Source organism: Sparus aurata, chromosome 21 (assembly GCF_900880675.1).
Source record: "Sparus aurata chromosome 21, fSpaAur1.1, whole genome shotgun sequence".
Taxonomy (NCBI): Eukaryota; Metazoa; Chordata; class Actinopteri; order Spariformes; family Sparidae; genus Sparus; species Sparus aurata.
The window spans coordinates 31,580,259-31,594,515 of record NC_044207.1 but is presented as its reverse complement, the minus strand read 5'-3'; the positions used below and the strand labels follow the sequence as shown (position 1 = coordinate 31,594,515).

At 41.6% G+C, this 14,257-nt stretch overlaps 2 gene segments (V, D, J or C); both read right to left on the bottom strand.

Annotated features, from left to right (window-relative positions):
• Positions 1-297: 297 nt before the first annotated feature.
• Positions 298-2,179, bottom strand: LOC115572832 (T cell receptor alpha variable 12-3-like). The segment is given in 3 exon segments: positions 298-309; positions 1,629-1,909; positions 2,114-2,179. Coding segments are annotated over 3 exon segments (333 nt in total).
• A 5,802-nt stretch (positions 2,180-7,981) lies between these two features.
• LOC115573070 (T cell receptor alpha variable 3-like) lies at positions 7,982-8,447 on the bottom strand (the record flags this gene model as incomplete). The annotated part of the segment is given in 2 exon segments: positions 7,982-8,274; positions 8,393-8,447. Coding segments are annotated over 2 exon segments (348 nt in total), but the record flags the coding sequence as incomplete, so codon positions are not given.
• Between the last annotated feature and the right edge of the window lie 5,810 nt (positions 8,448-14,257).

The window sequence follows — 14,257 nt, the reverse complement described above, 5'->3', positions numbered from 1 at the left end:
CCCAGCCTTGGAATTGTTTTGTTACAGCAGCAGTGGGTCCACAAGAATAAAATAAAGAAAAAGAAAAACACTCTGTGCATAACATCACAAATAGAAAGCAAGATATATGCAATGTATATACACAGTGCAAACTATGCTATAAACAATAAATATCTATACAACTGTGCAAGAAATAAACAATTTTTATGAATGTGCAATGACAGAACCACAGGTAATATAAATAGATCAATAGCCTTGATAGAACCTAGAATGTGCAGATGTAAGCGTGTTATAAACTGAGTAAAAACAGCAAAGAGATCAGAGATCTCTCTGTCAGGCAGAGGTGAGAGAGTTATTGTATAAGATGATGGCTTGTGGCAGGAAAGATTCTTGCTGCACAAGTTGAAGGATCTCAGCTTCCTCAGGAAGTAAAGTCTGCTCATCCCCTTCTTGTAAACAGCTTCAGTGTTAGATCTCCAGTCCAGTCTGTGGTTGATGGTAACACCAAGGTACTTGTAATCCTCCACCGCCTCCACATCCCTTCCCAGAATGCACAGAGGTTGGGAAGCCGTCCTCCTCTTCTTCCTGAAATCTATCACCATTTCTCTGGTCTTACTGATGTTCAGCTGCAGGTGATTCTGTCCAGTCCACTCCACAAAGTTGTCCACCAGTGCCCAGTACTCCTCCTCCTGTCCCTCACTTATACAACCAACAACAGCCAAGTTGTCAGAAAACATGACCCGGTGTTGTACTGAAAGTCAGTGGTGTATAAGGTGAACAGGAAAGGAGACAGTACAGTCCCCTGTGGAGTCTCAGCCTCAGGTGGGCCAAGACCAGTCTCTCCAGCACCTTCATCACGTCAGATGTGAGGGCCACTGGTCGATAGTCATTGAGGCCTGATGGTGTCCAACACAACAAGACCAGAGAACACATGCTGTGTGTCTCCTCTGTGGACTCAGAAAAACCTTGTCGGAGCCTGGACTCATCATCCTGAAGAAGTGAGACCAGCCGCTTCACTGAACCGACTACGTCATCATCTGACTGTGTCCTGACAACCGAGGATCACAGAGTCTGCTCGCCATGCTCGACGCTTTCCAGGAAGTCCACATCATTGTCCATCAAGGCATTAATTAATCAATGGAGGTGGTGCCCCTTCTTCCGACTACTTAATAATATCTCATATATGTGATTAGAACGTTACAAACAAGATATCTTCCAGTTTTCATCATATTGAAGATTTTTTTTCTGTGAAAACAAGTGTTGTTTAACAAACATCAAACAACAACTTGTTGACTCAATTTTGAAATCTAGAGGAATCTGGACGAACAACAAATTAGATTAATCTATGATGCTTCATAGATTAATCTTGTCAAAGTGTTCGAGATCTAATTTCCACATCAAAAGTGTTTTCAGTGCTGCCCGTGCTACCCTGGTGAAATGTACTTCAATGTTCAGAGTGAATATGTTGTCAACGGTTTTAATTCTAAAGCTTTACATCTCATTATCATCCCAGACTGTATCATCACATCCTGCTGCAGTTTAACAGTGTATGACTCCCTCTAGTGGATGTTGTGGAGTATTGTGTTGTCTTTGCTCCAAAGGTTTTTGTACAGAGTTTCGGTGTTTCCTGTCACTGTGGGTCTCACAGCACAGTAGTACACAGCAGAGTCTGTCACTGCAGCAGAGATGATGGTCAGATCCACACGCTTGTCTGCTTTGTTGATGTCAGCTGAGAACTCAGAGTCAGTTGGATGAATGAGTCCTCCCTCTGTGATGTAGAGCAGGAACTCTGGTCTGGATCTCTGGTATTGTCTGTACCACTGGATATTGTAGATAGCACCCTCATATTTACAGGTCAGGCTGATGTTTCTTCCCTCTTCAACACGCTCTTCACTTCTTTCTGGCTTTATGCTGTTCATGGAACCCAGCGCTGCAAAATGAGTGTTATTCATGTTAGTCGTCTGTAACATTCTGACATCAAGAGACTCAGCAGACCTTCTTTAATGAACCAAATGTTATTTTCTATTGTGGATATTGTTACCGTCCACAGATACAGCTGCAGTTATTAAAGGAGACCAAATATGTGGTTCAGACAGCAGGTTAATGAGACTTTGATCTCTGTTCCAACACTTACCTATAAAGTGAGAGAAATGTATAAAGAGGTAGAGCGACATGTCTTTAGAGTTGTTCAAGTCAAACAGACAGCAGATGTCAGTTCTTCTCCTCAACATCAAGCTGATTGTGCTTTTAGTTCCTCAAACACTTCTGCTCCAGAGACAGAAATCATCTTATTGGTTAAGTTAAAGGTCAGTGGGTGGAACCAAAGAAAGAAAAACCTTTTTAGAGATTCTCTGCCTCCTAAAGTTCATTTGAGCCAGTGAGGTGATTTGTGAATCCAGCTGTTCAGAGAAATGTTGACTGAATGTCCAGTTTCAGTCCTTCACAGCTCTGTGAGACCGAGGCAGGTAACAGGAGAAGGAAGCTTTGATAACCTCAACATTTAGTCTTTACTCAGGAAACATGGAGGAAGTTTCATAGATCCTTTAAACACAGTGAAGAAACACTAATATTAATAAGTTATTTTAGCAATGATCAGTTTAAAGCTCCAGACATACTGAAGGTGGAGAATGAACTTCCATGCTTTGCTTGTCTTGTTTCACAGCAGTGTGGCAGAGTGGGTGGGCAGATAAAGCTGTATTGAGTATCGCTGTCGATAACATGACAAAAGTTGGAATTGATCTAAACCTGTTTCATTAGCAGTCCTACAGCTGTGTAATATTTAAAGACTTAGTAAAGCATGAGAGGAACTGACAAAAGTACAACAATCTCTCTCTTTCTTTTTTCGGTTGATCATTGTTTGGTGGTCATGACATTTGTTTGCTAAATTATTGCATGTCATTATTGATATATTGTTTACATGACATTTAACTTCCAGGCTGAATGCCATTAATTTCTCAGATTCTAAGTAAGAACCTTGACATCAGGATTTTAATGGACATTTCAATATTCATCAGTTATAAAAGACGATGCTGGAGGACGATTCTCAGCTTTTAGCTCAGTTCTCAGAGGATTTGTTGTCTGACAAAGTGTCAAGTAAAGACGTCGTCGACACAGTAACCGTCCAGCAGAACTTGATTTCCATCAGTTTAAATTTGACGATAGAAAAAAAAATGTCTCGTAGTCATTTCTGACTGATTATTAATCAGTCACAGCTCTGAGATATTATTTCTGATCAGAATAAAATGGGATAGATGTTCATTGTCATGTTTCAGAAACAACGAAACACAGTTAGCAGTTCTTCTTTGCTCCGTAGCAGCTCTATTTGTCGTTCACACACAGGTAGCATCTATGTTGAACGCATTCTGACTCCTTTACAGGTTTTACGCTTAAATAGATTGGGTTTTAAAATATTTTCTTTCTGTTTAGGTTTTTTTTTAATCTGATGAGCCCAGTAAGACTGGAAACAATGGCAAGAGTGTTGCCATGGTTACATCGCCAAAATTCCGGTGAATGTTTACTGTGAGTAGTTTGATGTTTAAATCATTTCATCATCATTGAAAACACTCCAGACTGTATCATCCCATCCTGCTGAAGTTTGACAGTGTGTGACTCCCTCTACTGGATGTTGTGGAGTATTGTGTTGTCTTTGCTCCAAAGGTTTTTGTACAGAGTTTTGGTGTTTCCTGTCACTGTGGGCTGCAGAGCACAGTAGTACACAGCAGAGTCAGACAGCTGAAGCTTCTGGATCTCCAGAGGAACTGATCTTAAGGTGGGATTCAGTGTGGATGAAAATCTCTCCTTATATCCGTCCTCTGTGTTCCCCGTACCAATTTAGGATTGTTGTCTCCATCTTGTTTGTACCAGAAGAGATAATCATTTGATGAACTGCTGTTACATTGACAGTCAATATTTTCTGATGATTTTGATTAAACAATTCAGAGTTTATTCGTCAGTTTGTTCAGACTGTTCATCTCAACACTTTGAACAATGGAAGCAGCTGATTGTGTCCTGATGAACCACAGGCTACAAAGAGGATTTATTGAGTGATTCAGTGTCATTGTCTTTGTTTTCATGGTGTGTTGAGTTTGAAGCTTCATCCAGTTGGTTTGTCATTGATGTGGATTTGCTGCTCATGTGAATCCTCCCACAGTGTTTCATTAGCAGCTGTAACCACAGTGACTGTGATAAAACAGGAATTAGCAGAATCCATCTGATATGAAGCTGTGGTTTGAATACCACTTCCCTCCTCTTTGAAGAGTAGTCAGATATCTGTGTTCAGGTTTTTGTACAGCCTCTTCTACACTTTGTATCACTGTGTTTCTAGAGCACAGTAGTAGAGAGCTGTGTCTGCCAGGCTCAGCTCTCTGATGGTCAGTGTAGTTGATCTATCTGATGTTTGAGACTGATATCGACTGTTAGGAATATACTCCAGATGACTCCATGATCCCTCTCCTTTCTTGAGTATAAACTGAGGAGCCTGAAGGTCAGAATGTTGTCTGTACCAGTAAAGATAAACACGATCATCACTTGTCTCATATTGACATGTGAGTGTGACAGATTGTCCTTCTCTCCCACTGACTTCATCTTCTATAGGAGAGATGCTGTCTCCAGCTATTAGTCCTGGAAAAAGTATAGAAAATGAAGCCATTAGTCTAACATTGTTCATGAGGCTGAGAGGAGAAAACAGTGGAAAATATCAAGTGTACAGTGTTACTCTGTGCTCCTTCACAGTCACATACAAACAATATCATTCAATGAACATCCATTTTGTCAATCTGATGAAAACATGAGGAGCATTGACTCTGTCAGAGCAAAGACATGAGAAAAGTGATGAAATCCAGGTTGTGTATATGTGGTTAATGCAGCAGTTTCAACAACACTTAAATTCCTGTTGTGTTCCAAAACTCACCTGTAAAGTGACAGAAGAGTAAAAAGAAGTAAAGCAACATGTCTTTGGATTTATTAAAGCCAGACAGACAGCAGATGAGCAGTGTTCTTCCACTGCAGCACAATGAGGAAGGAATTATGTCATTGGTTGAGTTGAGGCTACATGGGCGGGGCCAATCAGCTCTTCACAACCAATCCATTTCTGTCTGTTGTCACAGCAGCTCTGTGTGGAATCTTTATTGGTTGATGTTTTGTTGTATTTGTCATCAGTCCAGTGACACTGGCTCAGACTGTAATGGGTTCATGGTGTGTGACTCCCTCTAGTGGATGTTGTGGAGTATTGTGTTGTCTTTGCTCCGAAGGGTTTTGTACAGAGCTTTGGTATTTCCTGTCACTGTGGGCCTCACAGCACAGTAGTACACAGCAGAGTCTGTCACTGCAGCAGAGGAGATCTGCAGAATCACACCACGTTTTTCTTCAGTTAGTTTAGTCGAGAACTTTGTGTCTGATTTCAGAGACTCTGCAGGTCTTGTATCATTCAGCCCTGAGATGTAGAACAGAAAATCTGGTGGTTTTCCTGGATATTGTCGATACCAGAAGAAATGATCACTGCCATCAGCTTGTTTGGAGTATGTGTAGGACAGAGTAACAGTGCTGTCTTCTAAACTGGACTCTTCATTCTTGTCTGGACTGAGTTCTTCACAGCTGACACCTAAAGGAAGAAATAACTCTGTAACTTCCTGATGTTAATATTTCATCACCGAGGCTCTTGAAAGAGAATTATGTCACCTACCTGTTATTGTGAGCAGAAACAAAGTGACAGACAGACTGAAGTTCACTGACAGCATCTTAAAGATCAAGACAATCTGTTTTTGTATGAAACTCCACTGTGAAAGTTTGTCTTTTCTGAACTTGAGTCTCAGTTTCTCTCCTCCCTTAATCCCTCCCTCCTTCCTCTCACAGCTCTGACAGATAGTGTGTTTGTCACTGCTGTGCTGCTGTTATTCACTAACTTCCATCATTTCCATCTGGTAAGAAGCAGCTGATGAGGTAACACTGATTTACACCTGACAGCACATGTGAAGGTCCTGACTGGGCTCGATCTTTAATCTGGCAATGTGCTCCGCTTCACTTCCACATGACAACCATATTAATGACTGATTGGAAACTGGTCTCAAACAATACTGTTCACATTATTGTGTCCCATGTGAGGACCAGTCAAATCATGAGAGTCCTGTACAAACATAAATCACCTACACAGTTGATTTTCAGCTCCAACCAGAAAGATTGTTTCCATCTGTCAGACTGTCTCTTCTAAAGTCTCATGGTTGATCATTATTGTTCATCAATCAGTATGATTTTGTTTGTCAATTATTTCATGTCACATGTATTTGTTACAAATACTTTAGTTCATAGACTGGATCTAATATATTCCACCCACAGTGAAGTTAGTTTCAGGTTGGATGTTGGACAGACATTATCTCTGGATCCAGCGGTGTCAGTTTGTCCCGGTGTTGGCAGTCAGAGGACGTTAGCTGACCTCTGAAACACAGAGGTTTCACTTAGGGTCCGTCAATAAATTACTGTCTGACTGAAACAAAGTTCATGTTATTTTCAATACCTTCCTGCTGGCTTGACCTTATTAGTAAAGATTATGCATGAAAATGTTCAGGTCACATTTTTTATTCAAATGTATTATTTATTTTATTATTATTGTCTTAAGAAAACTCAGCATGTTTTATCATTTGTTTCTAGGTCACATGACAAAAAATGCTGATTTGTCATAGTAATAATATAATTTGGGTTGATTTTGTGTCAGTTGGTCACATGACATGAACTCTACTGAAATGAATCCAAATTTACAATTTCTATTATTTAATGTAATATATGACTAGCAGTATCAGTCAATGACAGCAGGTGTGTCCTCATCATCCAGAGAGGTAAAACAATTCATCGTTGGTTTGGAGTCACTGAGTTAACAGCTGTAACCACAGTGACTGTGATAAAACAGGAATTAGCAGAATCCATCTGGTATGAAGCTGTGGTTTGAATACCACTTCCCTCCCCTTTGAAGAGTAGTCAGATATCTGTGTTCAGGTTTTTGTACAGCCTCTTCTACACTTTGTATCACTGTGTTTCTAGAGCACAGTAGTAGAGAGCTGTGTCTGCCAGGGTTAGCTCTCTGATGGTCAGTGAAGTTGATGTTGGTGTTGTTTGAGACTGATATCGGTTATCAGGAATATGAGCTGAGCTCCCTTTGGCTCTTTTCCAGAGTATAAACTGAGGAGCCTGAAGGTCAGAATGATGTCTGTACCAGTAAAGGTAAGGATTTGAATAAGTTGTCTCATATTGACATATCAGTTTGACAGATTGTCCTTCTGTTCCACTGACTTCAGCTTCTACAGGAGAGATGCTGTCTCCAGCTATTAGTCCTGGAAAAAGTGTAAAATGAAGCCATTAGACTAACATTGTTCATGAGGCTGAGAGGAGAAAACAGTGGAAAATATCAAGTGTACAGTGTTACTCTGTGCTCCTTCACAGTCACATACAAACAATATCATTCAATGAACATCCATTTTGTCAATCTGATGAAAACATGAGGAGCATTGACTCTGTCAGAGCAAAGACATGAGAAAAGTGATGAAATCCAGGTTGTGTATATGTGGTTAATGCAGCAGGTTCAACAAGACTTAAATTCCTGTTGTGTTCCAAAACTCACCTGTAAAGTGACAGAAGAGTAAAAAGAAGTAAAGCAGCATGTCTTTGGATTTATTAAAGCCAGACAGACAGCAGATGAGCAGTGTTCTTCCACTGCAGCACAATGAGGAAGGAATGATGTCATTGGTTGAGTTGAGGCTAAATGGGCGGGGCCAATCAGCTCTTCACATTATTTATTCACTTCAACTCAACCAATCCATTTCTGTCACAGCAGCTCTGTGTGGAATCTTTATTGGTTGATGTTTTGTTGTATTTGTCATCAGTCCAGTGACACTGACTCAGACTGTAATGGGTTCATGGTGTGTGACTCCCTCTAGTGGATGTTGTGGAGTATTGTGTTGTCTTTGCTCCAAAGGTTTTTGTACAGAGTTTTGGTGTTTCCTGTCACTGTGGGCCTCACAGCACAGTAGTACACAGCAGAGTCTGTCACTGCAGCAGAGGAGATCTGCAGATTCATTTTGGTTTTATCCTCACTCACGTTGAAAGACAGTCTAGAGACTGGATCAGATAATAATTGTTCTGTTCCAGAGTGAGAGATAAGGAACTCTGGTGGTTTTCCTGGATATTGTCGATACCAGAAGACATAATCAGCACCACCTTGTTTGGAGTATGTGTAGGACAGAGTAACAGTGCTGTCTTCTAAACTGGACTCTTCGTTCTTGTCCGGACTGAGTTCTTCACAGCTGACACCTAAAGGAAGAGAAATCTGTTTTATATCATGTTTTTAAAAAAAAACTCAAAAGAAATGAACTGCTTTCAGAAAACATTGGAATTTAACTTGACAGAATAAAATCAAAATGTAACATACCTGTTATAATAGAGAGAAACATCAGAGACAGCCCATAATAGTCCAGTGACAGCATGTTGAATAAAGGTAATGTTTCTGGTTTGTGTATTGAACTCTGCTGAATATGGAAGTTCCTCTCTCTTCTATAGTTCAGTAACAGCTCAGCTCCTCCCTGAATCTCTCCGTCTCCTCTTAGATCTGTATTTTCACCTTTTTTTCTTCCTCCTGGTTAACAGACTGAAGGCAGCAGTTTGTAACAGCTGGAGCTGGGAAGTTTTCTTTGTTGTAGTTTTTTTGTGTTTGATTCCTTGATTACTGGAATGAAGAAATGTAATAAAGAAATGTAGCTGTGATGGTTTCGAGGAAGGATCATCTTTTCAGGGTTTGCATAGAAAAGAGTGTTACGACCCTAGAGGTCATGTGTCTATTTGTCTGTTTTTAATATCCCTCTTTTACCTGTGAGTATGAGTGTGTGTGAGATTGGTTGCAGGTTGCCCCATGGAGCTGATTGGCTGCTTTCCCGGAGCCATGGGTTTAAAGGCCGGCTCCTCTCCAGTTCCTGTGGACTCTCCTCCATTGACCCAGACTGCCAGCATGCATGATTGTGGAAAATGTGTTTGTTTTGAATAAAACTATGTTAAAAATGCTCATAGCTGGTGGTGCTTGCTCGTAACAATTGGGGGCTCATCCAGGATCTGAATGTCCATGAGGTGAGGTAGATGTGGTTTGGTTTAGTTTGTTTGTGTAAGTGGCTGTTAGTTAAGTGTAGTGGTCATCTCTTTTGTGAAGTTGTTGCTGCGTGTTGTGTGTCTTGTCTAAACACCCAGACCAGATAGCTGCTGGGCACTTTCAAGTAATTTGCCATGTTTGTTATTTTGCCTTTCTTATTTTTGGTGGTAATCCTGGGTGGGGGTACGCTTCAGTGCTTCGCAGTTGACTAGATTCCTGGTCTTCGGTGATTCACTGAGTTCAGCGTTTAAAGACGCCTCGAGCTCGGCAAGCCACTGAAGACTAGCTAGGTGAGTTAGCCACCTTTTATAGGCAGGTAAAGTTGGGGTGTCTCTGCAGTTTGTTTCCCTTCGTTTATACTTTGCACAGCAACGTAGTTTTGTGTGAGATGGCTGCTTTTGTGTTGGTCACGTTGTGATGTGTGGCCCTAATTAATACTTGTGTGCAGTAACTTTTTGTGACCTTTTGGCTGTGGAACTGGACTCCACTTTTGTTGGGTCACTTGTGGTTGCAGCCTAAGTGTAAGCTGGCAACATTTTGTGTAGTGGTGACTACAGAGTGATGCCTTTTGTGTGTGGTTGTTGCAGTCCACTTTTGGTGTGGTGAAACAGGTGTTACTGATTTAGTGTATTAATTGGTATGATTGGCATGGTGTCACTCCCCAGATCAGTGGATCTTGAGTGGTGGATGTGGTTTCCCAGTTTGTCTGGTCACTTTTGTCTCTTTGTTACACTCCATGATATAGTAACGTGTGGTTTGAGATCACAAGGTGTCAATTTTGGGTGTGGTAGTGGCAGTTCACTTTTGTTGGGTCACTTGTGGTTGCAGCTTAGGTGTACGCTGGCAACATTTGTGTGTAGTGTTGACTATACAGTGATGCCTTTTGTGTGGTGGCTGTTGCACTCCACTGTGTTGGGCACCTGTTGTGGTTTTTGGTGTGTCTGTTACCACAGTTGGTGCATTTGCTTTTTGTGTTCTCTCCTCATGGTGGTGGCCATTTTGTTTGTGGGAGTGGCACCCACCAATAAGGTTTTGGGTCCTGTTTTTATGTAGATTGGTTTTAAGAGGGAACAGACTTACTCAACACCCGACTGCAATAACTTGAATGAACATTTCTTTATGGGAGAAATGTTCAGTTTTAAGGGGGGAGGTGTTACGACCCTAGAGGTCATGTGTCTATTTCTGTTTTTAATATCCCTCTTTTACCTGTGAGTATGAGTGTGTGTGAGATTGGTTGCAGGTGTGTCTGGTTGTAGGTTGCCCCATGGAGCTGATTGGCTGCTTTCCTGGAGCCATGGGTTTAAAGGCCGGCTCCTCTCCAGTTCCTGTGGACTCTCCTCCATTGATCCAGGCTGCCAGCATGCATGCTTGTTGAGAATGTGTTTGTTTTGAATAAAACTTTGTTAAAACGTTCGCTGCTGGTGGTGTTTGGGGAACAGGAAGAGGGGAGTCTCAATTTCTTGTTGCGCCAGGGTTTCCCCTAGGCCCTGGCTGTAACAAAGAGCGACTTATTCTATATTCCTAAAGTAGAGACAATATTATTTCATCAATGTACAACTTAATCTTCCTGTTGGTAATTTCTGGATACTAGTGCAGTGCCTGTAGGAAATATGTATTCCTATAGAAAAGTGTGAGGTTAATTAGCTTTTACATGGATGGCCAAATGAGGCTGTTTGAAGGTGGGATGTCGGGGATATTTAGGTTTGTTGTGAAATCCGATATTCCAGGGTATAATTGGCCGTTTTTGACTATTTTTGATTTTGCCAATATATTTCACCTTAAAAACTATTTACTTGGAGTCATTATTTTCAGCACAACCTCACATGTGTGACTGTTCAGTTTTTTTTATTCTGAAATACTGTATTAACACAATGGACAATCCGAGTAGAAAAAGTTCGACAGTTAGATTTTTTTTTTACTGTGAAAACCACAAATATGTTTAACAAACCATTTTTTATTATAATGCAAATATAAATTGTTTGCTAAATATGTGCCTACATTTTAAAAATGTACAAAGTTCTATGTAACTACTTACATTTAAATGCAGGCAATGCTCAGGTCTGCCTGAGCTCCTTTCAGCTGAATGAAGAGCTGCACTGCCTGCTCCACATTCAGCTTCTCATTATTCTGACTCATTAAACCAAAAATGACTCCACTACACACTAAACACACTACACCAAACACTACATAACACATTCATAACACATACAAAACACTACATACTTAGTACACACTCCAAACACACTAAATGTCACAAATCTCTCAACTCTCAATATCGCTGTCTCTATCGCTGTCTATACACCAACCGTCATTGCCTGTCATTCATCCGCCTCGGTCCCTCCCACAGCTTCCCGTTCCTCAACAACCAAACTTGCTGCTTGGACACTTTTGTGACAAAAGCCCTTTTTTACCGTTTCTTCCTGCACCAGACACAAAGTAAACGTGACGGCAATGTTCTCAAAAAATGTGGCGGACATTATTTGCCCTGAGTCTGGTCTTGGACTTGCCAGTGCACCCGGTCCCTCGACTCGGTAGGTGGGCCGCGTGGGTGGGCTAACGGTTAGCAGCTAGCTACACACGAACATCCACAGATTCCGATTCCACTTTGTTGTCCGCACGTCTCTGGATCTCCTCAGACCCGAACAGACTCAGTCTGACTTGTTTAGTCTCGTTAATCTGTTTCAGGTATAAATCTGCTTGTTTCTTAATGTATGTCGTGGGCTTGTGCTCTGGTGCGCATGTGGCTACGGTGTGCAGTGATTGGCGCCGGTGCAAACGTGGCTGTGGTGGCTCCGGTGGACAATGCTTGCGGAATTTGTAAAGCATTCATGAAATAATTTGTTAACGGTATCATTATAGTCCAAACAAATCCGACGTCGCACACCCTTGAACCAAGCAGCAGCCATGTTAAAAGTCTCAGGTCAGTCTGATCCTGATCCGCAGAGATATTTGAGGCACAGATACACACACACACACACACACACACACACAGGCAGACAGAGATTCTTTGCTTTTATAGAGAGATATGTTGTATGCTGCCTCACGCTGGGCACCATGTGTAGTGTGTCCTACAACATCAATTGAGAGTTTGGGGTTAAAATCAGCTGTCAATAATAATCAATGATTATCAGGGATGATTATTGAAAAAATAACATGATTTATCTCCGTCTTCTCTTAAATCTGTATTTTCTCTTTTCTCTGTAACACTTACACCCAGCACATTGCAAGGAAGTCTCAGCAGCGGCTGTACTTAAGAAAGCTGAGGAAATTTTGGACTGTCCACCAAACTCCTCAGCAATTTCTACAGATGTACAGTGGAGAGCATCCTGACCAACTCCATCACAGTGTGGTTTGGAAACTGCACAGTACAGGAAAGGAAGGCTCTCCAACGTGTGATTAAAACTGCACAAAACATCTGTGAGGCAGCCTTCCCATCACTTCAGGACATTTACAAAACCAGGGTCACAAAGAGGGCACACAACATCACCCAGGACACTACACACCCCCAGCACACACTGTTTACACTGCTACCATCTGGCAGACGCTACAGGAGTGTGAAAGCCAGAACAACCACACTTAAAAACAGTTTTTATCCACAGGCCATCAGGCTACTGAATGACTCTGTCTCATGACAACTCTGTATACTTACACTATAATTAATACTGTTTGCACTCTTCTCAATACTGTGAATTATATTTGCACTGTGTACATTAGGGCTGGGGCGATTCGTCGACGTCTTCGACTACGTATTTATGTCGACGTCCATAACGTGCGTCCACGCGTTGTAATTTTTCACGATGGCGACCCCCAAAAACATGTTGAATACGGGACAAGCGGACACGAAAAAAGCCTGTCCGCGGCCATCTAAAGCTTGGGAACACTTCCGACAGAAGTCTAGCAATGTGGTGATTTGCACACTGTGTAAGGCCGAGATGGCGTATCACGGCAGCACAACAGCGATGCAGGAGCATCTAAAGAGGAAGCATCCCGGAGTGATCTCTCAAGGCGGCAACCAAACAGCACCATAAGTCCCGTTTAAAGTTACTTCTGTTATAGTCACTCAGAAGTCGGCCGTCTTCACTGCCGTGATAGTAACGTAACGTTAAACATTGCATCATCTTACGCTGTGTTTCGGCTATCTATATTTCTCCTTATTTGAACAGCTATGTATGAGTGAGAAAACTGTTGTAAATAGTGTAATTTACTTGTCTTATTTATTTATCTTAACCTGTATATATTTATTTATGTATTTGTCTTGCCCCACTTATGCAAATACACATTTGCCAGTGATTAACTTAACTGGATATCAATTCAGAAACAAAATAAGTCCCTGTCATAACCTTTGTACAGTTTAAGTGACATATTCAATAACAAACACAACAGCAATGTGGAAACTGGATTTTTTAAATTATCATTATACTTATGTGCCTTGTGTGTCTTTCATGAAGAAGCAAAGCAGTGTGGAGGATTTTTTTCATAAGAAAAATCCAACCTCATGCACAACCCAGATGGCTGCTGATCTGTCTGACAGCATCTTGCATATGATCATCAAAGACATGAGACCCCTTGCTATTGTGGAGGGTCAAGGTTTCCGTGACATGATCAACAAATTTCATCCACGATACACACTTCCCTCCAGGCGCAGCTTTGCAGATCTGATGGGGAAAAAATATGAGCCCGCCTTTGAGGAGGTATAACCTTAACTAAGAAATGCAAAATAAGAAATCACATTAACAACGGATGCTTGGACAAGCATCGCTACAGAGGCATACTTAGGAATCACCTACCATTTTATTGATGAGGACTGGGAGCTGACTTCATACAACCTGACTACGATGCCGCTTGAGGAGCACCACACTGCTCACACTATACTGGCTGTGGTCCATGATAATGCTGCAAATGTGGTGGCAGCGTTCAGGATCCTGAAAGAGAAGCATGGAGTTGCTTCACACCGATGTGCTGGCCATACGCTTCAGCTCGTGGTCAACCATTCTCTGAAAAAGGATCCCAACATAAACAAGGCACTAGGGGGTGCAAGGAGCCTAGTTGAGCATTTCAGGAAAAGTAAGCTGGCCAGCAGCAAGCTCAAAGAAAAACAGAAGCAATGGGGCACACCTGAGCATAAGCTGATCCAAGATGTGTCTGTCGGGTGGAATA